The following is a 26523-nucleotide window of genomic DNA, read 5'->3' as shown; positions in this document are numbered from 1 at the left end:
CCGAATGGCCTGCAGTTGTGGGCCCTGAACCCCATACTCCCGAAGCACTCCCCACAGGGCGCCATGAAAGACACGGTCGTAAGCCCTCTCCGGGTCCACAAAACACATGTAGACCGGTTGGGCAAACTCCCACGCACCCTCCAGTACCCTTGCAAGGGTAAAGAGCTGGTCCAGTGTTCCACAACCGGGACGAAAACCGCATTGTTCCTCCTGAATCCGAGGTTCGACTATTGACCGGACTCTCCTCTCCAGCACAGGCTTTCCCAGCTAGGCTGAGAAGTGTGATCCCCCTATAGTTGGAACACACTCTCTGGTCCCCCTTGGGGGCCCCAGTCTGCCAATCCAGAGGCGCTGTCCCCAACCTCCACGCAATGTTCAAGAAGCGTGTCATGAACATATATAATAAAATGTTATTTATTTCTGCAACACCGGAAGCGACTGTGTTGCCAGGGAAACGTGCTAATCATGAAACTGTTTGCTAATAACTGTTTCCTGAATCGTTTTAAACGTATTAGATAAATTATTCGTTGTATATTTTTCTACATGGGCGCTTTTGTGATGATACTACATCACTAATGATATTTAATAGACTGATATTTCTGTATTTTAATAATTATGATGTATTTTTTTAAAAGCCAACTACAGGACAGTTCCTGGTCTCTATTGCGCATGCGTACGCAGACGTATTAGTGACACTGGCAGCTTATCTGCAGAAACAGAGCACTGAGTTACTGAGAACCGACAAGTTTATTAAGAGCAAAGTTTCTTTTCTGGGAAGAAGACGTTTTGAAGGATTTAGATTTTATTCGAGCCATTAGTTGTCTAACAGCTCTGAGAACGTTTTAAGTATTCATGTTCTGCACAAGTACAGGCTGTGAGAGAGTTTTTCAGGGGGTGTAACGCTAGCTGTGCAGCTAGCTGGAGCTTAGCAAAACTTTCTTGTGAAAAATGCCACCTTTACAATGCAGGTAAGACCGGAGTGTGTGTTTTTTCCGTATTCTAGGGTTTAAAAATATGGTAGGATAACAAATAATTATAATAACAAATGCGTAGAGACTGTTTGTTTGTTTATTGTCATGCTTACTTTGCTTCCTAGCCTGTTAGCTGTGTGTGGACTGATTTCCAAATGTAGTGATTTCCTACAGTAAGTGAAATAGATTATTCAGGGACTGGGACTCGATTGTTGACCTGATAATTAAAGAAATACCTGCACACTGATAACATGATACACACAGGTGTGCTTTGTACTGTATACAGTGGTGCTTGAAAGTTTGTGAACCCTTTAGAATTTTCTATATTTCTGCATAAGTGACCTAAAACATGATCAGAGTTTCACACAAGTCCTAAAAGTAGATAAAGAGAACCCAGTTAAACAAATAAGACAAAAATATTATACTTGGTCATTTATTTATTGAGGAAAATTATCCAGTATTACATATCTGTGAGTGGCAAAAGTATGTGAACCTTTGCTTTCAGTATCTGGTGTGACCCCCTTGTGCAGCAATAACTGCAACCAGGGGTTCTCAACCTTTTGCAACCTGGGCCCCACCAAAGCTGGTTCATTGCAGTTGGGGGCCCCTCTTCTCGCCCCGCCCCCATCCCCCCCCCAAACACACTCACCCGCAGTGACGCCACCCGACCTACAGCACCTTATATCGACCGATAGATAGATAGCCCTGGGCTAGATTATTATTATTAGTAGTAGCAGTAGCAGTAGTAGCATTATCCATTCCATAGAAATACATAGGCCTATTATCATTATTAGGCTATTGTTATAATTGGCAGTAGCACCACATTTCTAATCTGCTTTCGGGCATTATTATAATTATAATTATTATAATTATTATTATTATTATTATGGCCTATTATCATTACTAAGCTGTTGGCAGTAGTACAAGACTTATGTTCTTTCAGGCATTATTATTATTAGGCCTATTATTATTATTATGCTATTATTATTAATAGGCATCATCATTATTATTATTATTAGTGTTTTTATTAGGTATTTTATTAGGCTTATCATTAGCTGGCTATTGATATCATTGGGAATTGGGACCAGGCGTGAATTTAGGTTTTACTTTTTACTGTGCCTTTGTGATTTGCGTTAATGCGAGACCTGAGCCTGCTTTGCCTTACAAAGATCCTCGATTCTTGGCGAAATGTTTGACAAGCACAGTCTCAAGTCATCCTCAATTTGCGCACGATTGCGATATTTCGTTTTGAGCGCAGTCATTTTTGAAAATCCTGCCTCACACAAGTAGGTCGATGCGAATGGGATGAGCAGTTTCAAGGCTACGTCACACAGTTGCGGGTACTCCTGCATCAATGCTGCCCAGAATGTCGAAAGAGGGCATGAGGTGAAGACTGCCTTAAGTCTACTGTCACTCTTCAGCTCAATAAGCTGTTCCTGCATGTCAACTGGAAGTTCGTCAGCAGTACACACAAATGGATCTCGAACCCACGCAAAAGAGCGATAATCCTCTGTGAAGTATGCCGCAAACTGTTTTCTCATTACCGACAGGTGCTCTGACGCTGCTTGAAAGACAGATGAGAAATCGTGGGAAGTGCCTGCATTACTGATAAAGTCTGCAAGGCTTGGGAACATATCACAGTTCCCCCGACTGATGCGGCCACACACACAAGATTTTATGATAGATTGATGATAGATTTTATAATAGTATTGATTTGTATGTAATAGTCCAATGTCCTGCATTTTGACATGGGTAAATGTGTTGCATCTGCTTAGCTACTATAGCCTGTTAGCCCCAGATTTTTTTTTTCCTCCATACATGAAGCCTACTCGCGACCCCCCTGGAGTACCTCCGCGCCCCACCAGGGGGGCGCGCCCCCCCGGTTGAGAACCACTGACTGCAACTAAACGTTTGCGGTAACTGTTGATCAGTCCTGCACACCGGCTTGGAGGAATTTTAGCCCGTTCCTCCGTACAGAACAGCTTCAACTCTGGGATGTTGGTGGGTTTCCTCACATGAACTGCTCGCTTCAGGTCCTTCCACAACATTACGATTGGATTAAGGTCAGGACTTTGACTTGGCCATTCGAAAACATTAACTATTCTTTGGTAGAACGACTTGTGTGCCGTTGTCTTGCTGCATGACCCACCTTCTCTTGAGATTCAGTTCATGGACAGATGTCCTGACATTTTTCCTTTAGAATTCGCTGGTAGAATTCAGAATTCATTGTTCCATCAATGATGGCAAGCCGTCCTGGCCCAGATGCAGCAAAACAGGCCCAAACCGTTATACTACCACCACCATGTTTCACAGATGGGATAAGGTTCTTATGCTGGAATGCAGTGTTTTCCTTTCTCCAAACATAACGCTTCTCATTTCAACCAAAAAGTTCTATTTTCGTCTCATCCATCCACAAAAAAATTTTTCAGTAGCTTTCTGGCTTGTCCACGTGATCTTTAGCAAACTGCACACGAGCAGCAATGTTCTTTTTGGAGAGCAGTGGCTTTCTCCTTGCAGCCCTGCCATGCACACCGCTGTTGTTCAGTGTTCTCCTGATGGTGGACTCATGAACATTAACGTTAGCCAATGTGAGCGAGGCCTTCAGTTGCTTAGAAGTTACCCTGGGATCCTTTGTGACCTCGCCGACTCTTACACGCCTTGTTCTTGGAGTGATCTTTGTCGGTCGACCACTCCTGGGGAGGGTAACAATGGTCTTGAATTTCCTCCATTTGTACACAATCTGTCTGACTGTGGATTGGTGGAGTCCAAACTCTTTAGAGATGGTTTTGTAACCTTTTCCAGCCTGATGAGCATCAACAGCGCTTTTTCTGAGGTCTTCAGAAATCTCTTTTGTTCGTGCCATGATACACTTCCACAAACATGTGTTGTGAAGATCAGACTTTGATAGATCCCTGTTCTTTAAATAAAACAGGGTGCCCACTCACACCTGATTGTCATCCCATTGATTGAAAACACCTGACTCTAATTTCACCTTCAAATTAACTGCTAATCCTAGAGGTTCACATACTTTTGCCATTCACAGATATGTAATGGCAACCTGAAGGTTAGGGAAGCAGGCTTGGGCCCAAAGGGTTGCCGGTTTGATTCCTGGACGATTACTAAAACCTGGGATGGGACATGTTATCGCTCATGGTCAGTGACCTCCCCATCCCGTCACGGACCAGAATAATTGTCACGGACATATTATCGCTCATAGACGTTGAACTCTTGTCACGATCTTACCTTAGCTGTCCTGTCACGTGCCATGGTATAGTTTGTATAACATACTCTAGTTAGTTAAGAATAATCAAAAGAAAGAAAAACAAATGTGTATGTGTTATTTATTTCTTCTTTGGTCTTCCACGTTTGCTCTGACATTTGATACATTTTTAAATTCTTTGCTTTGTTAATTTCATCCTGAGTTTTATGCCCCAGTCCTTCACATGATGGATGATACCACTGTTTACATTTAGTATAACTGAAATACAATTCGCTATCCTCTGGCATATGGACAGTAAGGTAGGGTCCGCCCCATCCCGTCCTGTATCGTAGGGTGGTCACTGCCCGAGCGAGAATATGTCACGTCCCATTCCGTGTCATGGGTTTTAACAACAACCTGATTCCTGGGACTGGCAGGAAAAATGTGAGAGGAGTCGAGTGAATGAACAGCACTTTCCCCTCCCTCTGTATCGTGGCTGAAGTGCCCTTGAGCAAGGCGCCGAACCCCTAACTGCTCTCCGGGCACTGTAGCATAGCTGCCCACTGCTCTGAGTGTGTATGTGCGCTCGTTGCTCACTTGTCTGTGTGTGTTCACTGCTTCAGATGGGTTAAATGCAGAGGAGGAATTTCACTGTGCTTGAGTACACACAACCAAATAAAGACTGCTTCTTCTTGTTCTGCTGAACTACCTGGACACTGGTTCTGGTTCTTGGTTCTGGTGGTTCGAGCCCAGTGGCTGATGGGCTTTTTCTGTGTGGAGTTTGCATGTTCTTCCCGTGTCTGCGTGGGTTTCCTCTGGGTGCTCCAGTTTCTTCCACAGTCCAAAGACGTGCAGTTAGGTTAACACGGGGCAGGGCAACCATGACCTGAGGTTGGGCTGAAGTGCCCTTGAGCAAGGGCATCGAACCCACAACTGCTTCTCGGATGTTGTAGCATAGCTGCCCACTGCTGCGGGGGGGTGTTTGTGTTCACTGCTTCGGATGGGTTAAATGCAGAGGTTAAATTTCCCTGTGCGCTTGAGTGTACGTGTGACAAATAGAGGATTCTTGGTGAGCTACTACATAAATTCCACAGACGGGATGTAACACAAAGGCGCAAGTCGACCCAGCAGGATATTCATTTTTGAGCAGGGTGTTTTGGATGATGTCACACAGATCAACTGTCTGCAGTCTGGATTTAAAGGCGTCCACGTTGGGGGCATCTCTATCATTTGCTGAGAGGCAATTGCATTGTGCAAATGTCCTTAGGAACGGTGAATATTTGTGACTCCTTATTAGCTGATATTTTGTCAAATGAGTTGGCTGTATTTTTGTGCAGATGGCTTAGATTGGTATGAGGCTGTATCCAGGGCGACTAACTTACTCATCTACAAATCGATGAATATCAGTTTTATATATTAAAAGGGAATTGGAGTCATTTTAAAACTTGCTTTAATTCTTAATTAACATTTTATTCAATTACGTTTTCAGTTTTATTAACCTTATCTCGTGACTCGTATTGGCATATTATATTACACTTCTCAGCCTTTTCGGTTTTTAGCCATGTTGAATGTAGTTCATTTGGTCCACGGCAGGCGTCGCTTATCCGCACGATCTTCGCGTGACTTGTGCGAAACTTCAAATGTGAAGTGTCAGCGCTGCCATTTTGAAGACTTTTTTACACAGCGGCCAGATCACCATATCATTCCAATTTAGATTAATTTCAAGATTTGCCAGCTTCATCAGTGACGGAGATTATTCCATACGACTTGGAACCAACGTGGAGTAGAGAAGAGTTGGAAAGACGACAGGATAAGGACTAGTCCATCGCGCTGGTATTTATGTCGTTCCTGTCGCACAATTAAAACGTGCCAGATCAGGCAACTGGTGGGTTTTCAAAATAATAAATACATGCTTGTTTTTTTTTTTGTCATAAATCCATATTATACTGAGCGCATTTCCCACATAATCCTCTCTAAGGTTTCGGACAGCACTACAAAACGGCGTCCACACTTCCGGCTTGATTACGTCAGCATTCAAAAGAGGGCGCACGCGTCTTTTGACGACGTTGGCAGATGTCAGTCATTTTGATTTGCGCTGTACGTTTTACTTCCGTCCTACAATGTCTCGCACAGGTCTCAGTGAGTCTCGTTTACGGCCATTGCTTTGACATATGGACTGATGTATTACAGAGCATATTCAAATCAAATCAAATCAAGTTTATTTGTACAGCGCTTTTAACAATAAACATTGTCGCAAAGCAGCTTTACAGAATTTGAACGACTTAAAACATGAGCTAATTTTATCCCTAATCTATCCCCAATGAGCAAGCCTGTGGCGACGGTGGCAAGGAAAAACTCCCTCAGACGACATGAGGAAGAAACCTCGAGAGGAACCAGACTCAAAAGGGAACCCATCCTCATTTGGGCAACAACAGACAGCCTGACTATAATATTAACAGTTTTAACAGGTATAACCCTCAGCTGTCCTCATGGGGCCGTCCTTCACAGGAGTGGGGCGATAAAACTCCGACCAGACACAGGGCACCAGGATGGATCAAGCAGGTCCGAGGGGCAGAAGAGGCCAGCATCTCAATCCCAGGATCAACATGTAACTCAGAGGGACAGATGGGGGGGGGGGGGGGGGAGAGAGAAAGAAAACATGTTGTTAGGTATGCCCTGCTCTGGCTGGATGCTTGATTGGGTGATGGGAGCACACTCCTCAGCAATGATGAGATGCAGATGGGACCCTTAGGCCTGGCCAAGACAATTCAGTTACATTTCACCGGGTCTGGGACATGCGACAGAATGTCTGACGGCCGATTCCCTGCAGGCTACGATAGCCAGTCGAGGTCCCCACCGTCTCCACCAAAAGATTTCCTGTTGACTCCATGTAACTCAGAGGGACAGATTTGGAGTGGGGGGGGAGAGAAAGAAAACACAGGTGGTTAGGTATGCCCAATGTCACCTGAATAAGTAGGAACAGTATACATATTGCACCGAGTACAAGCAGGGACTCCGGCAACTAACTATGACAGCATAACTAAAAGGAGAGAGCCAGAAGGTAACACAGGCATGAGGGAGCCCCGGGACATAAAGCAGCCAGCCACTGCACCGTCAACAAACTCGAGTGAGCAAGCGAGTGGGGACTGACAGCATCCATACATCCCAGTTTACCAAAACACTCTATGTCTGAGGACCCTCCAGATCTACTCCTTTACCTCAAACACCATTAACAAAAGGCTTGACTAAACAGATATGTTTTTAGCCTAGACTTAAATGCTGAGACTGTGTCTGATTCCCGAACATTACTTGGAAGGCTGTTCCATAACAGTGGGGCTTTGTAAGAAAAGGCTCTGCCCCCTGATGTAGCCTTCACTATACGAGGTACCAGCAGATAGCCTGCACCTTTTGATCTAAGTAGGCGTGGCGGGTCATAGAGGAGCAGAAGTTCACTCAGGTACTGTGGTGCGAGACCATTTAGTGCTTTAAAGGTCAATAGTAGTATTTTATAATCAATACGAAATTTGATTGGGAGCCAATGCAGTGTGGATAAGACAGGCGTGATGTGGTCATATTTTCTAGTTCTAGTAAGGACTCTTGCTGCGGCATTTTGAACTAACTGGAGCTTGTTTATGCACTTATTGGAACATCCAGACAGTAAGGCATTACAATAATCCAACCTGGAGGTAACGAAAGCATGGACTAGTTTTTCTGCATCATGCAATGACATTAAATTTCTTATCTTAGCAATATTTCTGAGATGAAAGAAAGCTATCCGGGTGATGTTATCAATGTGAGTTTCGAATGAAAGACTGGGGTCAATAATCACTCCGAGGTCTTTTACTGCTGCACGTGAAGAAACAGAAAGGCCATCCAGAGTTACTGTGTAATCAGAAAACTTACTTCTAGCTGTATGTGGTCCTAGCACAAGTACTTCAGTCTTGTCAGAGTTAAGCAGAAGGAAATTTATAAGCATCCAGTGTCTAATGTCCTTAACACATTCCTCAATTTTATTAAGCTGGTGTCTCTCATCAGGTTTTGCAGAGACATACAACTGTGTGTCATCAGCATAACAGTGGAAACTAATACAATGTTTACGAATAATATCGCCCAGAGGTAACATATATAGAGAAAAAAGCAGTGGACCCAAGACAGAACCTTGTGGAACACCAAACTTTACCTCGGTACGTCTAGAAATATCACCATTTATATCAACATACTGATAACGATCCGTTAGATAAGACCTGAGCCAGGAGAGGGCCATTCCCTTAACTCCCACAACATTTTCTAGTCTATCCAGAAGAATGGAATGATCAATGGTATCAAATGCTGCACTAAGGTCAAGCAACACAAGCAGCGAGACACAGCCCTGATCAGACACCAACAGTAGGTCGTTTACTACTTTAACCAGTGCTGTCTCTGTGCTATGATGAGGTCTAAATCCTGACTGATACATTTCATGGATGTTATTCCTATATAAATATGAGCATAACTGCTGTGCCACAGCTTTTTCAAGGATCTTGGAGATAAAGGGGAGGTTTGATATTGGCCGATAATTGGACAGCTGACAGGGATCAAGGTCAGGTTTTTTAATCAGGGGTTTGATAACTGCTAGTTTAAAGGATTTGGGTACATAGCCAATCATAAGAGAAGAATTTATTATTTTTAGAAGCGGTTCAATTACTCCAGGCATTATCTGTTTGAATAGATGTGTCGGTAAGGGATCTAATACGCAAGTTGAGGCTTTTGATGTAGAGATTAATGAAAGTAATTCAGTTTCTTTTAGGGGAGTAAAACATTCTAACTGATGATCTGATACAGTTATATTGTTAACTACAAGGTCACTTTCATTGTCTAACCTTAAATTAGTAGTTTGAATTTTTTGTCGGATATTCTCAATTTTGTCATTAAAAAAATTCATGAAGTCGTTGCTACTACATACTGCAGGTGTGCATCTGTCTATAGTGGACTTATTCCTGGTTAATTTTGCTACAGTATTAAATAGGAATCTAGGATTATTATTGTTATCTTCTATTAGGGAGGAGAGATATGTTGATCTCGCAGCACTAAGAGCTTTTCTATACTTCAGGAAGCTCTCCTTCCACGCCAATTTGAACACTACCAATTTTGTTTGACGCCATTTACGTTCCAATTTTCGAGTGGTCTGTTTTAAAGTGCGAGTGTCATCATTGTACCAGGGTGCTAATTTTTTGTCTCTGACCATTTTCCTTTTTAGAGGAGCTACATTATCTAAAGTATGGCGGAATGTTGACTCTAAGCATTCAGTTGCCTGATCAAGTTCTGCAGGGGCTGACAGTGACCCAATCAAAGTTGACAGCTCTGGGAGATCATTTATAAAGCTCTGTGCAGTAGTTGACGTGAAAGTACGTTTAATACAGTAGCGTGGTGAGGTGCATATATTATTACTCAGACATAGTTTGAATGAGATGAGACAATGATCTGAGATAACTTCAGACTGTGGAAGTATGACTATATTGTCTACGTTTAATCTGAATGTTAGTATTAGATCAAGGGTGTGACCACCATTATGGGTCGGTCCTATGACATTCTGCTTAATCCCGACTGAATCTAAGATGGACACAAACGCTGTTTTTAAAGGGTCTTCTGGGTTATCAAAGTGAATATTAAAATCTCCGACAACTAAAGCTTTGTCTAAGGAAATAACCAGATCTGAGATCAAATCTGCAAATTCAGAAAGAAACTCAGAATATGGCCCCGGGGGCCTGTAAATAATAAGCAATGGAATTAACTGGGTAGACTTTTTTTTCGAGGCTACATACATTATATGAGTATGAAGAACTTCAAATGTATTAAATTTATAACCAGGTTTGTGTGTTACACCTAGATAATCGTTATAAATAACCGCGACGCCTCCTCCTCTGCCAGTTAGACGAGGCTGGTGTATATAACTGTATCCAGGAGGACTCGCTTCATTTAATGCTATATATTCATTTGGCTTAATCCATGTTTCTGTTAAACACAGTACATTAAACTCCTGATCAGTAATGAGTTCATTAACCATTAGCGCTTTAGATGTAAGAGATCTAATATTTAATAGCCCCACCTTTAGATCAAAGGTGCTGGCAGCAGCTGTACAGTCAGTCTGATCTAATTTTTTATTGATTAGGTTACTGGAACAAACTCTCTGAAAATTTCTACCTTTTTGTTGAGCTCGGGGAACAGACACAGTCTCGATGTAGTGGGCCCTGAGTGACGACTCTGTGCAGCTAGCAGACAGTCGGTTTAGCCTGTTCGTCTGCTCCCTGGCCTTGGCTCTGGATTGTCAGAAATTAACTAGGCCTGTTCTGAGACTATGACCTATGCTGCAGGAAATGAGAGCAGCACCTTCCCGAGTGGGATGGATACCGTCCCGCCCTAACAGGCCAGCAGTGCCCTCAAAATTAGCCCAATTATCTATAAAGCCCACACTGTTTTCAGAGCACCACCTGGACAGCCAGCAGTTCAGCGACCATAACCTGCTGTAAGCTACATCGCCACGCCGCATTGGGATGGGGCCAGAGCATACTACAGCATCGGACATCGCCTTCGCTAATTTAAACACCTCTACAAAGTTACTCTTAGTAACCTCAGACTGACGAAGGCGTATATCATTAGCTCCTGCATGGATAACTATCTTTGAGAACCTGTGCTTGCCTAGGACCCTAAGATTACCTGCTATGTCCGGCGCCCTGGCTCCCGGTATACACCTGACTAAAGCTGCTGGTGCCCCTAAAGGCTGAGCTAATTTCACGTGCCGTATGATAGAGTCCCCTATAACCAGAGCTCTTTCAGGTTTCTCAGTGGGTGCATCACTAAGGAGAGCAAACCTGTTCGACACGTGACGCGGAGAGGAGTGGTGCTCCTGTGGGCGAGCCTCAGCGGTAGCTTTGGCTCTACGCTTATGCCGCCGAGCCGTCACCCATTCGCCCCGCTGTAAGGGCTCTAATGCCGGAGTTGGGGGATTGCTAACTCCACCTAGGGCGTCCAGACTTTCCCTAACAGAAACTACACTGTTCTCACGCTCACTAACCTGCTCTAAAGCCTGGACACGCGCTTCTAGCACTGAAATCTTCTCCGTCAGAGAGCTAACTAATCTGCACTTATCACAAGTAAAGCTAATAGAGCTATCGCTAGTGACGGAGGAAGAATGACTAAACATCCTGCACTCAGCACACTGAACAGGCTGAAGGTGTGCCATGATGAAAAGATTCACGTACCTTAAATGAAGATCTGTTGATATTAAAGCAGATCAGATGGCCTCCGCTTGTGGACTTTACACAGGAGGAGAGAAAAAGAAAGCTTCCGGTCTCGGCGTTCTTCCGAAAAAAGAAAGAGAAAAAACCGGAAAAAAAAACGGAAAAAGGAAAGCGAAAGTGAAAAGTACAAAAATAAAAACGTCAGTATAATAAAAATGAAGACGATACTGGAAATTTATTTATAGAAAAAAAGTTAAAAAAGGATTAGTAATTAACGCCGGCACTCGCGGGAAAAAGGACTCGGCGCGAACAACTCAGGAAACAGGAAGTGCGTAAACAGGAAGTTCAATCGCGTGGCAAAATGTGGAATCTGTGAAAAATGTGGAATCATATTTCAAACACTCAGAACTTGCTATAGTAGCGACAAAATAGCGATCAAAAATGCATTCCGATATTTAATAAAATGAGTAGTAGAATTTTGATAAAAATTTGCCTTCAGTTCCCCTTTAATAAGGACAATTCTCATTATAAGGTCTGTTTAATGTTCCTTTATGGATAGATGTGTAGCTAAAATTTATGAATTGAGTATGTAGTTAGGATTAGATGTGTAATCGGATAGAAAACATTCCACCTTGGCGTCAGGTTAAACAGGCATTCCAGATAAAGGTTGGGTCATGATGGTTTTGATGATAAGGACGTTAATAGTCATTGTTGTATATAAAAATGATAAATGGCTTTATTTATAATTGAGTTTAAAAATTTTCTGCAATCAGTATTAGCATTGCATTACATTACATTACAGGCATTTAGCGGGCGCTCTTATCTAGGGCTGGGTAAAAAAATCGATTTCATCGATTTTGGATCGATTTCATTTAAATTTCGCACTATCGAGTCACAGGGCATGAGATCGAGTGTTTTTTTTGTTGTTTGTTTGTTTTTCACACAACACAATCTCGTGTGTTATGTGATTTTCCTCCCTCAGCCGTCTCGTGCGTGATGACGCAGCTGTGCAGTTGTATGTCGTGACCAGGGCTCGAAATTAACTTTTTTTTCTTTGTGTCCCCCAGTGGTCCCGAATTCTGTGTTGTATTGTCCCGAATGGAAGCAATAGTGTCCCCATTTTTTTCCTCTCTGAAATAACCAGTGGTTAATATTATCATATGAAGTTACTATTATATTTGTAACTATGCGATTTTGAACCCTTTATATCATTTTTACAATAAGTCACAAGACACAAGCGACACGTCCTATACATCATCTACTTCAAAATTACAGTTATTGCATTTTCAGTTTATTAAACTTTGGCGATCTCACTGTATGAATAGATACCCGTTTATTTAAAGGGGCCAACTAGCTCATTCAGAAAATGTTTCAACTCCCTACATCTGCAGTACACTTTAGTTGAAAATAAGACCCCTTTTATGTTCATTTCATCTACTTATACCTTGAATATCTGTTGGCACTTATAAGGCCAACTTATAATGTTCACCATTACCATTATCCATAGCCCTGTGATGACCTGGTGACTTGTCCAGGGTGTACCCCGCCTTTCGCCCGTAGTCAGCTGGGATAGGCTCCAGCTTGCCTGCGACCCTGTAGAACAGGATAAAGCGGCTACAGATAATGAGATGAGACCGTTATCCATTTTTATGAACTTTCCGTTATCCATTACCGTTATCCATTTTTATGAACTTTCCGTTACCCATTTTTATGAACTTTCCGTTATCCATTTTTATGAACTTTCCGTTATCCATTACCGTTACCCATTTTTATGAACTTTCCGTTATCCATTTTTATGAACTTTCCGTTATCCATTACCGTTATCCATTTTTATGAACTTTCGCTGCCGAAACGTGGGTGCAAATGTTAGCAACATCAACATAGTGGCAGGTCCGAGCCTAGCTGTGCTGCTGACTGACTAAACTTTCTGAACTAGAAAGACACCAAGAAAACTCACTTATTCTGTTGAACGGTATCTTCCGTCAATATCATCCACATCATTCCTGTTGTATTTTATAACGTGTCTAACAGTGTTCATTAAGTTCATTCAGTTGCTAGCGTTGCCTGCAGACCAGGCGATGACACTTTGGATCCTGAAGGTCCCGGAGACGTTATGTCTGGGCTTTCAGTTTCTTCCCCGCGGTCGGTCCGCTTCAACCACTTAAGCATTTTTGTTCTGGCAAGAGTCGGCGCAGCGTGTGCGGTAGCAATTCCATTCCAAGTCCATATAATGCGGACACCGGCCGAAGATTCTAGAACAGAATGCGCTGCTCTGTAGCCTACGGATGCAGGTGCATCGAAAGTGTAGCTACTATGTATTTTTCGCTGTTAACGTTTTAAAATTAAAATTGACAAATTAGGTGAATGTCTACGTATGTGTTACGGCTTTGTAAATAATATTAATGTAGAACTTTTTTTCTAGATCTATTTTTTTCCATTGTCCTGGGATTGTCCCAGATATGATAATTTTGTGTCCCGATGACATTTTTTATGGTCCCCGGGACGTCGGGACACCGTTAGTTTCGAGCGCTGGTCGTGACGTTCAAGCATGCACACAAAATGGCTGAGGCCATGGCTGAGGCAGGGAAAACACCACTCGGCAAGCCGTCTCAAATGAAATCTGATGTGTGGAATCATTTCAAATTTAAAATGACGAAGGACGAAGAGCTTGATAAAACCAAGGTATTGTATGGAGATATTTTCATTATTTAAGACCAGATTGAATTGATTCAGATTGAATCGAATTGAATCATGATTAATCAATTTAAAACCCTAAGAATCGAATCGATCTAGGAAATTGACTGTGATACCCAGCCCTACTCTTATCCAGGGCAACTTACACTGAGAGTGCACGCACAAGCTGGGGTGGGGTAGGGTAGGGGTTAGGTGCCTTGTTCAATGGCACTTCAGCCATAGATTTTCCTGCAGGTCCAAAGAATCAACCCGGCAACTCTTTGGGCCAAAGGCTGCTTGTCTAACCTTTTAGTTGATGACTGCCCCATATATTTAACATTATTTATGTTACTATAAATGTACGAAAATCATAAATTATATTCAACACGATGAAAGAACTCGTTTAGGCCTGGCTAAACAAGTGGATTTTAAAGTACTAATGGCGCTAACAAGCATTTATGTTTACTGAAACATTTTCCAGGAGGTTAGATATTCTATAACGAGCATCTTCTAACCCCTGATCTTTGGGAAATAAATAGCTGTGACCGGCGGCACGGTGGTGTAGTGCTTAGCGCTGTCGCCTCACAGCAAGAAGGTCCTGGGTTCGAGCCCCGGGGCCGGCGAGGGCCTTTCTGTGTGGAGTTTGCATGTTCTCCCCGTGTCCGCGTGGGTTTCCTCCGGGTGCTCCGGTTTCCCCCACAGTCCAAAGACATGCAGGTTAGGTTAACTGGTGACTCTAAATTGACCGTGAGTGTGAATGGTTGTCTGTGTCTATGTGTCAGCCCTGTGATGACCTGGCGACTTGTCCAGGGTGTACCCCGCCTTTCGCCCGTAGTCAGCTGGGATAGGCTCCAGCTTGCCTGCAACCCTGTTGAACAGGATAAAGCGGCTAGAGATAATGAGATGAGATAGCTGTGACATTTTATACTTTCAAAAATGTCGTAGAGCAGGTATGTCCTATCTACAAAGCTGATCCTTGTTTTAGTTGAGACAGTTGTGACGTGTAGAGATAACTTCTGCTATTGTATGGGTATTTGCTATTGTAGTATTGTTCATACACTAACGCATCCATTTTAAAACCGAAACCTTTATGGAATAGAATGCCTTTGTCACTGCGCAATGAAATTTAGTTCATCAAAGGAGAGCAAAGCCGCTGCGTGCGTACGTGCGCGCCGCCACTCTTGGGCACTTCAGCCCAAGGTTAACCTAACCTGCATGTCTTTGGATTGTGGAGGAAACCCACGCAGACACGGGGAGAACATGCAAACTCCACACAGAACGGCCCCCGTCGGCCACTGGGCTCAAACCCAGAACCTTCTTGCTGCGAGGCGACAGCGCTAACCACTACGCCACCGTGCCGCTGAAGCTGTTGTGTTGGAGCTGAGAAATCCTAGTGACAGCAAATGATAATTATATATTCTGGAAAATGAATGAGATGAAATGACTTGTGAGGTGTCTGTGACACCATGGTGTGATGCATCGATCGAGGAAGGTTTAAATAGAAATTTAATGACCATAAATCCTGGAAACTATCCACCTTTGAGGGAAAAGTGCCCGGTGGTCACTGACTGTTCTGTCTTTTTCTCTGGGCTTTGAGCAAATCTGCTGTCTTCATGGTAATTGTTGTTTTTTGTTTTGTTTTGTTTTTCTCTCCTTTTCTGTCTCTCTTATCTGTTCTGCCTTCTTTTGATGTTATTTGTCTTTTCTGTTTTGTCTTTCGGTAGTACCAGTCCTCTGTCAGGCGTCCTTAGGTTGGTGAAAGGTGCTAACACTCCAGATTCTCAAAGAGCCTGAAAGACAAATGTGTAATATATTTTATTATATTGATACGCATGTTGTATACAGTTGTGGTCAGAAGTTTACATACAGTGACATAAATGTCATCTTGGATATGAATGTCATGGTAATATTTGGGCTTTCAGTAATTTCTTTGAACTGTTCTTTTTCTGTGGCAGAATGATTGTACAGCATACAGCTTTAATTTAAAAAAAACCCACTAGAATTTGGTGCACAAGTTTTAATTTTCTTTGGGTTTTCTGAAATCAACACAGGGTCAAAATTATACATACAGGGTCAAAAATTTACATGCGCTCACTTAGATTATTAATTCAGAGGTGCTGAAACTTCCAAAATGTCTCTTATCTTGCCAAGGCCGAGGTCTCTTAACTTCCTGTTAGTAATCATGATTGACTACAGCTGGTAGCTTCTCTGTGCCTTCATAAAAAGGGTTTGTTTACAGCACTCATTGGGTTGACTACCATACAGTAAAATGGGAAAGTCCAAGGAGCTCAGTGCAGATCTGAGAAAGAGGATCACAGATGTACACAACTCCAGAATGTCTATTGGAGCCATTTCTAAACAACTGCAAATTTTCAAGATCAGTTCAAACAATTGTATCCAAGTTATTGTGAGGTGTAGTCAAGGAAATCCAAACTGTCACTCTCAGCTGAAAGGAAATTAGTTCGGATGGTCAGGAACAACCTCGGAACCACCATGGCACTAGCCTGGCTAACGCGACTTCAAAGCTCTCCGAGCTTTTGGTCTGGCCAAGATATTAAGCCCAACCGTTTCCCAGAGCCCGTGGTTGACCCGCCTCCCTGAAATGCCTCAGTTTGCTACTGGTCGAAGCCAGAAAAGGCTGTGACGAAGCTTAAACCAATCACATCACTCTTTCCTCTGACGTATGCGACGCGACGGGGCTAACTGGTAGATTAAACTCTTACCGAAGCCGGTCGGGAGCAAGGCGAAAACGTCCTTCCTTTCAATAAATACCTCCAGGGCTGCTCTTTGCTCCGTTTTCAATGAGAACTTCCCGTTGAATGCTTTCAATACAGCATCTATGCGTAATAGATGCGGAAGCGTGAATGAAGCGCTTCCGGCATAGATTCTATGGCTTCCGGTCGCAGTTCTACTACGTCAGTGCCTTGAACATGCCTCTACCCAGGGCCGTTGGAGATGCTCAAAGTTGATTGGTTCCCGATTTTTCGGGAGCTTGGAAGAGCTGTAGATCGCTTGCCTGGCCAGACTAAGCTCGCAACAGGCCCTCGTGTTGCGTCACGCTTAGGATGGGCGGGCCCAGGTTACCATGGCACAGCCCTGCCATGAACTGGAAGCTGATGGATCACTGTCTACAGTTCAGATCACCATGGACTAAGGGGCTGCTATTCAAGAAATAACCCCCTGCTCCAAAATTGATACCTTCAAGCTTAACTAAAGTTTGAAGCTGACCACATGGACAAAGAAAAAGCCTTCTGGAGGAAAGCTGTATGGTCAGATGAGACAAAGATTGAGTTGTTTGGTCACAATGACCACCGTGTACAGAGAGACACTGTACCAGCTGGTGATGGTAGTAGGATCATCATGGTCTGGGGCTGTTTTGCTGCCAGTGGAACTGATTCATTACACAAAGTGAATGGAATAATGAAGGAGGAGGACTACCTCAGAATTCTTCAGCATAAACCATCAGAAACTTGAACATGACTTGGGAATTACAACAGGACCGTGAACCCAAACAGGCCTAGACATTTAAGCATTTACCCCTGGTGGCCCATTGGGCCAGTGGAATTGAAAAGTTACTGGCCCAAATGCAAAATGTGGTGGCCCGAATACGCGCGGTACCTGAACCACTTCTGCTACAGGCAGCCGCTGCAAGCACCGCAGGGGGGTCCGGGGGCCTTCCCCCGGAAAATTTTGATTTTTCAATTCATATTCGTGCATTCTGGTGCATTTTAAGGTTATTCATATTTTGCTAACATTATTATATCTTTATTGTTTGTTCACATTGATATTTTGTTTGCATTTCTTGTTCTATCAATTTCTTAGTTACATTTAAAAATTTCCTTTGTTCTTGTTCTCTGTTCGTTTAACACATGCTGTTGATTACTGTTTTACATTAATTGTTTGTATAAGTTTTAGAATAAGCTAAGTTTTGCCTCACCATGCAACTAACTTGTTTATAGAATAAGCTTTGCCTGTAACCCACCCTGTGTGATGTAGACATATTTTCCTTTTTTGTCATGGTTTCAACTTTGGCTAATATATTCTCAACATTGTAGATATTGAATTCTCACCACTGTAGATATTCTTATAGAAATAGAATTACAATGAACTTTTTAAATGCATCTTTATATAATAGCCACAAGACACACACAGGCCAGTCCCAAGTCTGGATGAAAGGTGAGGGTGGCATACTAACCCTTATCATGCTGGATTTAAATGGGCATTTTTATTGCCCATGAAGAAGTTTTATTTCTTAATTAATAAAATATCATGAGAATCATTGACAAACCATACATTTCCTGAAAGGGTGGACTTTGGGAAATAATCTCGTGAGATTTTTGCAAAGCCTTACCTGCTCGGGGGTGATTTATAACCCTAATTACCTGTTAATTAGCTAATTAACAGGTATGCTCAGGTGAGCCAAAAAGGGGTGAAATGTTGTATTTTTTTTAATAAGACAAGAGATAAACACCAAATTTTCAGGATATGTCCTTGGGGGAACTAGTAGTACATTTTTGCAAATTCAGCTCATTTGCATAAACCATTGCCATGGCAACAGCAAATACCCTAGCAATTGGGGGTATACTGGGTTTAGCATGGTCTGGTTGTACCAGAGAGGGTCAGAATAGTTATTTTTGTTGTAATGAACTAATGTAGACCTAGTTTGGCTATTTTGATAGATTTCGTTATCTTTGGATATTTGAATAATATAATATATGGGATCAGATCTAATGTACCACATTATTTTATCTGTTCTTCTATTTCAGTCATAGCAACCAACATTTATACTTCATTCTTTAATCACTAAAAGTTGATACACGTGTAGCCATATTTCTTGGCAGTGTATCCTGAAATTTTGATATTGATATACAAAGTCTGAACAATTTTACACCATCTGAAGCTAAAGCGCGTGTGTTGAAATGCTGTTTTACGATTTGGTGAGTTATAAACCGAGCGTGACGTCGCGCGCTCTGATTGGCTGCCGAGTTCAAAATGAAGCCGTTCGTTAACACCCGATAGTTAATTTACGCACGATCGTGTTTAAACTGTTGACCTGGCCTTTGGCCAGGTTGGGGAGCGTGGAGTTTGAACATATTTCTATTTGAATTTCACTGGTCTCCTTGCCGCAACCGTCTTCGTCTACAAGATGCTATTTTCCTGCCAAAATGACGCTTCTGAACAGCGCCGAACATCTCCGAAGATGCACGAAGACGACACACTCCTGGCGCGGAGCGTGACGAAAACAAAGATGGCGGACCTCGTATTGAAAAGGTGCATTTTACGAACAATTTCTTCACAATTCTGGGTAAAATATGAGTAATAAAATTTGTTAATTTGTATCGAAAACGTACTGGCCCGCCCGGGCCACTGTTTGGCCAAATTTAGTGGCCCGAACTGGCCCGAAAGACGTAAAAAACACCGCCGGGCCATCGGGCAAGTGCTAATGTCGAGCCCTGCCAAACACGCATCAGAGCTGGTTGTGGAGGATACAGCAGGCTAACGTTAAGCTTAAAACAAGTCCTGACTTCAACCCTATTGAAAATGTATGGACCGTGCTGATAAGTAGAGTCCATGCCAAGAAAAAAAAATTAATTGAATTCTACCATGAAAAGTCGTGAAATATCCAACCAGAATTCTGCCAGAAGCTTGTTCATGGTAAACAAAAATGTTTGGTCAAGGTGAATCTTCCGAAGAGACATTTTACCCAAATACTAGGTGTGCTGTATGTATATTTTTGACCCTGTGTTGATTTCAGTAAATCCAAAGAAAATTAAAACTTGTGCACCAAATTCTAGGGTTTTTTTTTAAATTAAAGATGTATGCTGTACATTCATTCTGCCACAGAAAAAGAAATTACTGAAACCCCAAATATTGCCATGACATTCATGTCACTGTATGTAAACTTCTGACCACAACTGTAAACGTAGCACAGCTTTAGAAATTCACTGTTGATTTTTTTTTTAATCCTGTTTCCTGATATCACTTCAAGTCCAGCTAAAAATCTAGATCCTTGTAAATTCATGATTTCTATATAAATTAATTTGAAAGCACCTTTATGATCTAGACAGTATTTGTAGAAAATGATGTGGAGCTTGTTATGTAGAGAAGAATAATCCTGTTTCTGAAATGGATGAAGTTTTATGTGAAATACAGTTTGTCTAGAAGTGTATTGATAAGCATTTATTTAATATACCGCATTGCGTAATGCTGGGAATTTATCTGTAATAAATGTTGCGTGTTGTTCAGAGGAATCCTGCAAATTGATGATCAGATCTTACTCACTAGATAAAGATATCATCTCTGGTCTCGCTGACACAGCTCAAACCTGATATCACAATCAAGTTCATTGCCAAGTATGTTCTCGCATGCAGGAATTTGTTTTGGTGATAGAATAAAAAAAAATAGAAGAATCTGAAATGTACAGATTTGAAAAATGGACTTATTTAAGAGGTATGTGCACGAGTTGTGAATATGTTTTTGAAATGTTAAAACACTCAAATATTCAGAGAATATATAGTGAGTCACTAGGAATGGTGGAAATGTTTTGTCAGTGTGTGTCAGTCACCACATCCTGGGTTTGCTCAGGTCGGATAACACCTGCTCGGTTTCCACGTTTGGACCCTACTAGAAATAAATTTTCTGATTTTAAGTGAGCAGTCTACATTCAGACAAATGAGATTATAAAGAAATTTGAAATGGTCTTCATGGAGGTACGTCCAGGTTAATTGTGAGAACGGGTGATTAAACTTGAACTCTTGATTTACTTCTATGCATTGATCTTCTTATGCAAACCTTTTATTTAAAGTTGAAGTTGTAGTGACTTGACGGTCACTTTTCCCATTGTGATTTGAAAGTTTTCACTTTGATTAGTTACAGTGGTGCTTGAAAGTTTGTGAACCCTTTAGAATGTTCTATATTTCTGCATAAATATGACCTAAAACATCAGGTTTTCACACAAGTCCTAAGTAGATCAAGAGAACCCAGTTAAACAAATGAGACAAAAATATTATACTTGGTGGTTTATTTATTTATTGAGGAAAATGATCCAATATTACATATCTGTGAGTGGCAAAAGTATGTGAACCTTTGCTTTCAGTATCTGGTGTGACCCCCTTGTGCAGCAATAACTGCAACTCAACGTTTGCGGTAACTGGTGATCAGTCCTGCACACCGGCTTGGAGGAATTTAGCCCGTTCCTCCGTACAGAACAGCTTCAACTCTGGGATGTTGGTGGGTTTCCTGACATGAACTGCTCACTTCAGGTCCTTCCACAACATTTCCATTGGATTAAGGTCAGGACTTTGACTTGGCCATTCCAAAACATTCACTTTATTCTTCTTTAACCATTCTTTGGTAGAACGACTTGTGTGCTTCGGGTCGTTGTCTTGCTGCATGACCCACCTTCTCTTGAGATTCAGTTCATGGACAGATGTCCTGACGTTTTCCTTTAGAATTCGCTGGTATAATTCAGAATTCATTGTTCCATCAATGATGGCAAGCCGTCCTGGCCCAGATGCAGCAAAACAGGCCCAAACCATGATACTACCACCACCATGTTTCACAGATGGGATAAGGTTCTTATGCTGGAATGCAGTGTTTTCCTTTCTCCAAACGTAATGCTTCTCATTTAAACCAAAAAGTTCTATTTTGGTCTCATCTGTCCACAAAACATTTTTTCCAATAGCCTTCTGGCTTGTCCACGTGATCTTTAGCAAACTTCAGACGAGCAGCAATGTTCTTTTTGGAGAGCAGCGGCTTTCTCCTTGCAGCCCTGCCATGCACGCCATTGTTGTTCAGTGTTCTCCTGATGGTGGACTCATGAACATTAACATTAGCCAATGTGAGCGAGGCCTTCAGTTGCTTAGAAGTTACCCTGGGGTCCTTTGTGACCTCACCGACTATTACACGCCTTGCTCTTGGAGTGATCTTTGTTGGTCGACCACTCCTGGGGAGGGTAACAATGGTCTTGAATTTCCTCCATGTGTACACAATCTGTCTGACTGTGGATTGGTGGAGTCCAAACTCTTTAGAGATGGTTTTGTAACCTTTTCCAGCCTGATGAGCATCAACAACGCTTTTTCTGAGGTCCTCAGAAATCTCCTTTGTTCATGCCATGATCACAACACATGTTTGTGGAAGTGTAAGATCAGACTTTGATAGATCCCTGTTCTTTAAATAAAACAGGGTGCCCACTCACACCTGATTGTCATCCCATTGATTGAAAACACCTGACTCTAATTTCACCTTCAAATTAACTGCTAATCCTAGACGTTCACATACTTTTGCCACTCACAGATATGTAATATCGGATCATTTTCCTCAATAAATAAATTACCGGGGCGTCGTGGCTAAGGCGCCATACCATAAATCCGGGGACCCGGGTTCAATTCCGACCCGAGGTCATTTCCCGATCCGTCCCCGTCTCTCTCTCCTAATCATTTGCTGTCTCTACACTGTCCTATCCAATAAAGGTGAAAAAAGCCCCAAAAAAATCTTTTAAAAAAAATAATAAATAAAATAATTAAATTACCAAGTATTTATTATTATTATTGTTGTTGTTGTTGTTGTTATTATTTTGTCTCATTTGTTGAACTGGGTTCTCTTTATCTACTTTTAGGACTTGTGTGAAAATCTGATGATGTTTTAGGTCTTATTTATGCAGAAATAGAAAATTCTAAAGGGTTCACAAACTTTCAAACACCACTGTAATAGTTTTTTTTTTTCATGTGTCATCAGTAAAATGACGTGACCTGCTTTCTTCAGATCTAGTGCTTTTCAATCTTAAAAAAATTTTTAAATGGCAGGATGGGCTAGTGTCCTCCTTAATGAGCTTGTGAGGTGCAAACTTTCCTGCTGTCATGGCCTTAAGGAGTTGAGCCTCGTTCACAAAGGCGCTCTGTTTGGCTTTGAAGGAGGCCCACTCCAAGAATGTATAATGTATTTTCTTACACACACACACACACACACACACACACACACACACACGGGGCGGCACGGTGGTGTAGTGGTTAGCGCTGTCGCCTCACAGCAAGAAGGTCCGGGTTCGAGCCCCGTGGCCGGCGAGGGCCTTTCTGTGCGGAGTTTGCATGTTCTCCCCGTGTCCGCGTGGGTTTCCTCCGGGTGCTCCGGTTTCCCCCACAGTCCAAAGACATGCAGGTTAGGTTAACTGGTGACTCTAAATTGAGCGTAGGTGTGAATGCGAGTGTGAATGGTTGTCTGTGTCTATGTGTCAGCCCTGTGATGACCTGGCAACTTGTCCAGGGTGTACCCCGCCTTTCGCCTGTAGTCAGCTGGGATAGGCTCCAGCTTGCCTGCGATCCTGTAGAAGGATAAAGCGGCTACAGATAATGAGATGAGACGCGCGCAAACGTTCTTGCCATTTTATTTTACAAGTCGAGGCCATGTTAGTAATGGGCTACTATTAAAATTTCATACTACCTGACCCTTTATTGAAAAATGTTAGTCTTATATTATTATGACATTATTGTTATTTAAAATACACCTTATTACTCCAGGAATTATAGAATCACCATCAAGAAGGACATGTTTCCTAGAGCCTTTCAAATACAGCTGTTCGTATGTGACCTGGGACAGTCCTTCTCGAAGAAGCTCAAACTGTGCTCTCAAACACACTGGGGGGGGCGGCGGTAATAAGTTGAAGTGTTTCAGGGCAGTTATTCCAACAGATCTTCGAGGAAAGTATTCAAAGTCACCACACTACCAAATTATAAAATGCTATACAGGTAGTTGTCGACTTACGACCGATCGACTTTACGACCGTCTGGTTATGAATGGCAAGTGTTTCCCAGTTGAGCTAGCTGAGCATACGACAGTTTCCGCCCCAGCTCCCGGCAGCGCCTCTCGCCGCATACGACAGTTTCCGCCCCAGCTCCCGGCAGCGCCTCTCGCCGCATACGACAGTTTCCACCCCAGCTCCTGGTTTATGAAACGAGCAAATCCTCCCGCCAGCCCGAGCGCAGCAACAGCTGATGATGACGTAGACGACCCACAGCCAAGCACCAGTGATGCCAGCGGTCACTAAGTTTTGTATTTTGCTATGTTTTACATATTTTGGTATGTTATAAACTAAAATGTTTTCTATTTTTCACACCTGTATTTCGTATTTTTTGTTTTGCGCATATTAAATGAATTGTACTGTACGCAGTGTAGTATGCAGTGTTTGACTTAAACCAAATAATGAGCCAAGGTAATGAAATAAGAAAATGTTGATAAAATAAGACTTTAAGATGATTACAATATCATTACACATCACAATATACTTACATTTGTTTAACATAGGCCGACTTACGGCCAGATCGGTTTACGACCGGTCAGTCATAAGTCAACGACCAGTTTGTTAGTTGGTTATTTTTGAGCATCCAGTGTTTTCCCCTAAGTTTTGTGCTGGATGAGGATGGTCACCTGCAGGGCCCCTCCCTGTGGCTCTTATTATAGAGCATTTGGACCTGAACAAATAAAGGAGTCATGTTTGTCTTCATGTTTATTTTAGAACTGTAATTATATATATATAAAAAAAAAAATTACAACAGACCTGCATTCCTGCATTTTTCCTCCAGACCTTGGGGGGGGTGTGGGGGGGCCTTTTGGGGGCAGGGTCCTGTTGGAGTTATTAAGGACTTCTTGTCCTTAATGGATTCATCCACATTGAATGCCATAGTCTCAGTCTTGCTACAGGTCATGTGTAGGCCAAACCTTCTGAAATGATTGTCATGTCATATCTCCAAGATCTGTTTAAGCTCTGTAATACTTTTTGAGAATATTGCCACATCATCAGCATAGATAAGCTCATTTACATGGGTTTTGCCACTTGCAGACGATCTACTGTGAAGTTCACGTGGTGACACTTCTGTTGGTATTGCAAACTCAGCCATGACACCAGTCTCAGGAAGTTGTTTCAAGATATTGTGTCTTGCACATCGCATGACAAAGTCCATATGAATGTTAAAGATAGACGAAGGCACCTTTGACGACATCCTACCAGGCTCTCAAAATGATAGCTTGCACCCTTTTTATACAAGTTTTCGTTCCAGTGTAGAGGGCTCTGATGATTGAGACGACCCAACAAAGACGGATTTCTAGAACACCAAACAATGCTTCTCGAGGGATCCAATCGTCAACTGTTTTAAGATCAGTGAAGCAGATAAACAATGGTTCCTGTTCTTTTTCTGTTAGATATCAAGTCATAAAGATGGCATCGCATGTTGAACTATTGCATCTAAAACCAAACTGTGTTGACTGCAGAATTTTCTCATATACTGGTCGAATCCTCTCTACAATAATCATTGATGCAACTTTTGATGAAGTTGAAATACCATGGTAGTTTTCAGATAAGCTTATTGTTGATGGTAACCATGAACTGGGCACCACGGTACAGGACTGAACAATGCCCCTTAGGATAACCAAATGCTGAAGTAAATTTCTAGATGGAGTATTTCACATACCTGCAAACTTGTCGCTTTTTGGCGACAGTCACCTTTTTCATTGTCAATTGGGTCATTCACGTGAATCGTGTAGAACCGGAGAGTTTTGGTTTTTTTTTGGGGGGGCGGCATCTGGGCCGATCGTAATCTCAACTGAGCTCGCGCCTGTCAAGAGAGGGGGGGTGGGCTTGCTGCCATGTTATAGGCCATTATTGGACAATTCTTATAATTGACATTTTTTTCTGGACCAATCGGAATCTCAGCCTTTGCCTCAGGATCTTGAAACACACTGCCATCTATGTTCGCGCTTGTTAAGAGACCCCTGAACCTAATGTGGAAACTCTGATGGTAATTGAAGGTAAGTCAGCCTTTTTGGAGCTAAAACAACAGATATTTGTTTGCTAAAGCATGTTTCACAATTGGATCACGATCAGAAGCGACCAAACATTCGTGCGACCGATACATTTTCATATTGATCGTTAACTGTTGCCGAAATAATCGCATATGAAAAAGTAGTCGTGCAAAACCTGCACGTCTAAAGCGACCGTTGTGCAATGCAAAAGCATGAAATCTTGCGATATATCTTGCGACTGTTGTACAATGAAAGCAGGTGTTGTAAGAGAGTGCGATAGGGTGGCGCGAATCATCTGGTAATTGGACGATTGAACGCGCGGCGCTCGTGCAATTAACGAATCCATGGTACGAGTGCACGTAAGAGTCAGGTTAGAGTTGACGACGGATAAGTAATGCCAGCACGCCCAAACGTCTTCGCTGGAGTTCTCGGAGTTGTACTCGGACATTCAGCAATCCCAATAGACGGCGAGGAGGTATTGGTGCAGCAGCATCCATGGTCAGTGGTGGTCTGAAGCAGCTGACTATACAGAGTTTATATACTAGTGACAAAGCGTGGCAAATTGAAGCTGATAAATCGCGCACTGATAGTAAAACATTGCAAGATTACATAAAATGTTGCGCAACAGTCTCATTGTTGCAAAACAGACGCACAGGGAGCTGCGATTCAT

General features: G+C 42.3%; 2 protein-coding genes across 2 annotated transcripts in view; one reads left to right on the top strand and one right to left on the bottom strand.

Annotated features, from left to right (window-relative positions):
• The first annotated feature begins 623 nt into the window (after positions 1–623).
• The window catches only part of slc35b2 (solute carrier family 35 member B2), a 50846-nt gene continuing 24946 nt past the window's right edge, over positions 624–26523 (top strand). Inside the window, exon 1 of the mRNA XM_060917873.1 lies at positions 624–968. Within this exon, the coding sequence (XP_060773856.1) occupies positions 949–968 (20 nt within the window). The 5' untranslated portion in view covers positions 624–948. The remainder of the gene's footprint in view (positions 969–26523) is intronic.
• Positions 1159–26301, bottom strand: LOC132882470 (uncharacterized). The gene is made up of 3 exons (XM_060915588.1): positions 26213–26301; positions 7412–8303; positions 1159–1188 (listed from the first exon to the last, which is right to left on the bottom strand). The coding sequence occupies exons 1-3, from the start codon at positions 26299–26301 to the stop codon at positions 1159–1161; spliced, it is 1011 nt and encodes a 336-aa protein (XP_060771571.1).

The sequence above is a fragment of the Neoarius graeffei genome, chromosome 3, assembly GCF_027579695.1.
Source record: "Neoarius graeffei isolate fNeoGra1 chromosome 3, fNeoGra1.pri, whole genome shotgun sequence".
Lineage (NCBI taxonomy): Eukaryota > Metazoa > Chordata > Actinopteri > Siluriformes > Ariidae > Neoarius > Neoarius graeffei.
The sequence above is the reverse complement of the archived record's forward strand: the minus strand, read 5'-3'. Positions and strand labels throughout refer to the sequence as shown.

Bases quoted from the DNA above. Each gene is read 5' to 3' on its own strand.
- LOC132882470 (XM_060915588.1), bottom strand. From the start codon at position 26,301: ATGTCCGAGTACAACTCCGAGAACTCCAGCGAAGACGTTTGGGCGTGC. The intron at 8,304-26,212 runs GTGCACTCGTAC...TCCACTGCTTTT, and splicing joins AACTCTAACCTGACTCTTAC to TTCTCTATATATGTTACCTC. The intron at 1,189-7,411 runs GCCTTTTGTTAA...TTTAATTATCAG, and splicing joins AAACATATCTGTTTAGTCAA to GTCAACAATCGAGTCCCAGT.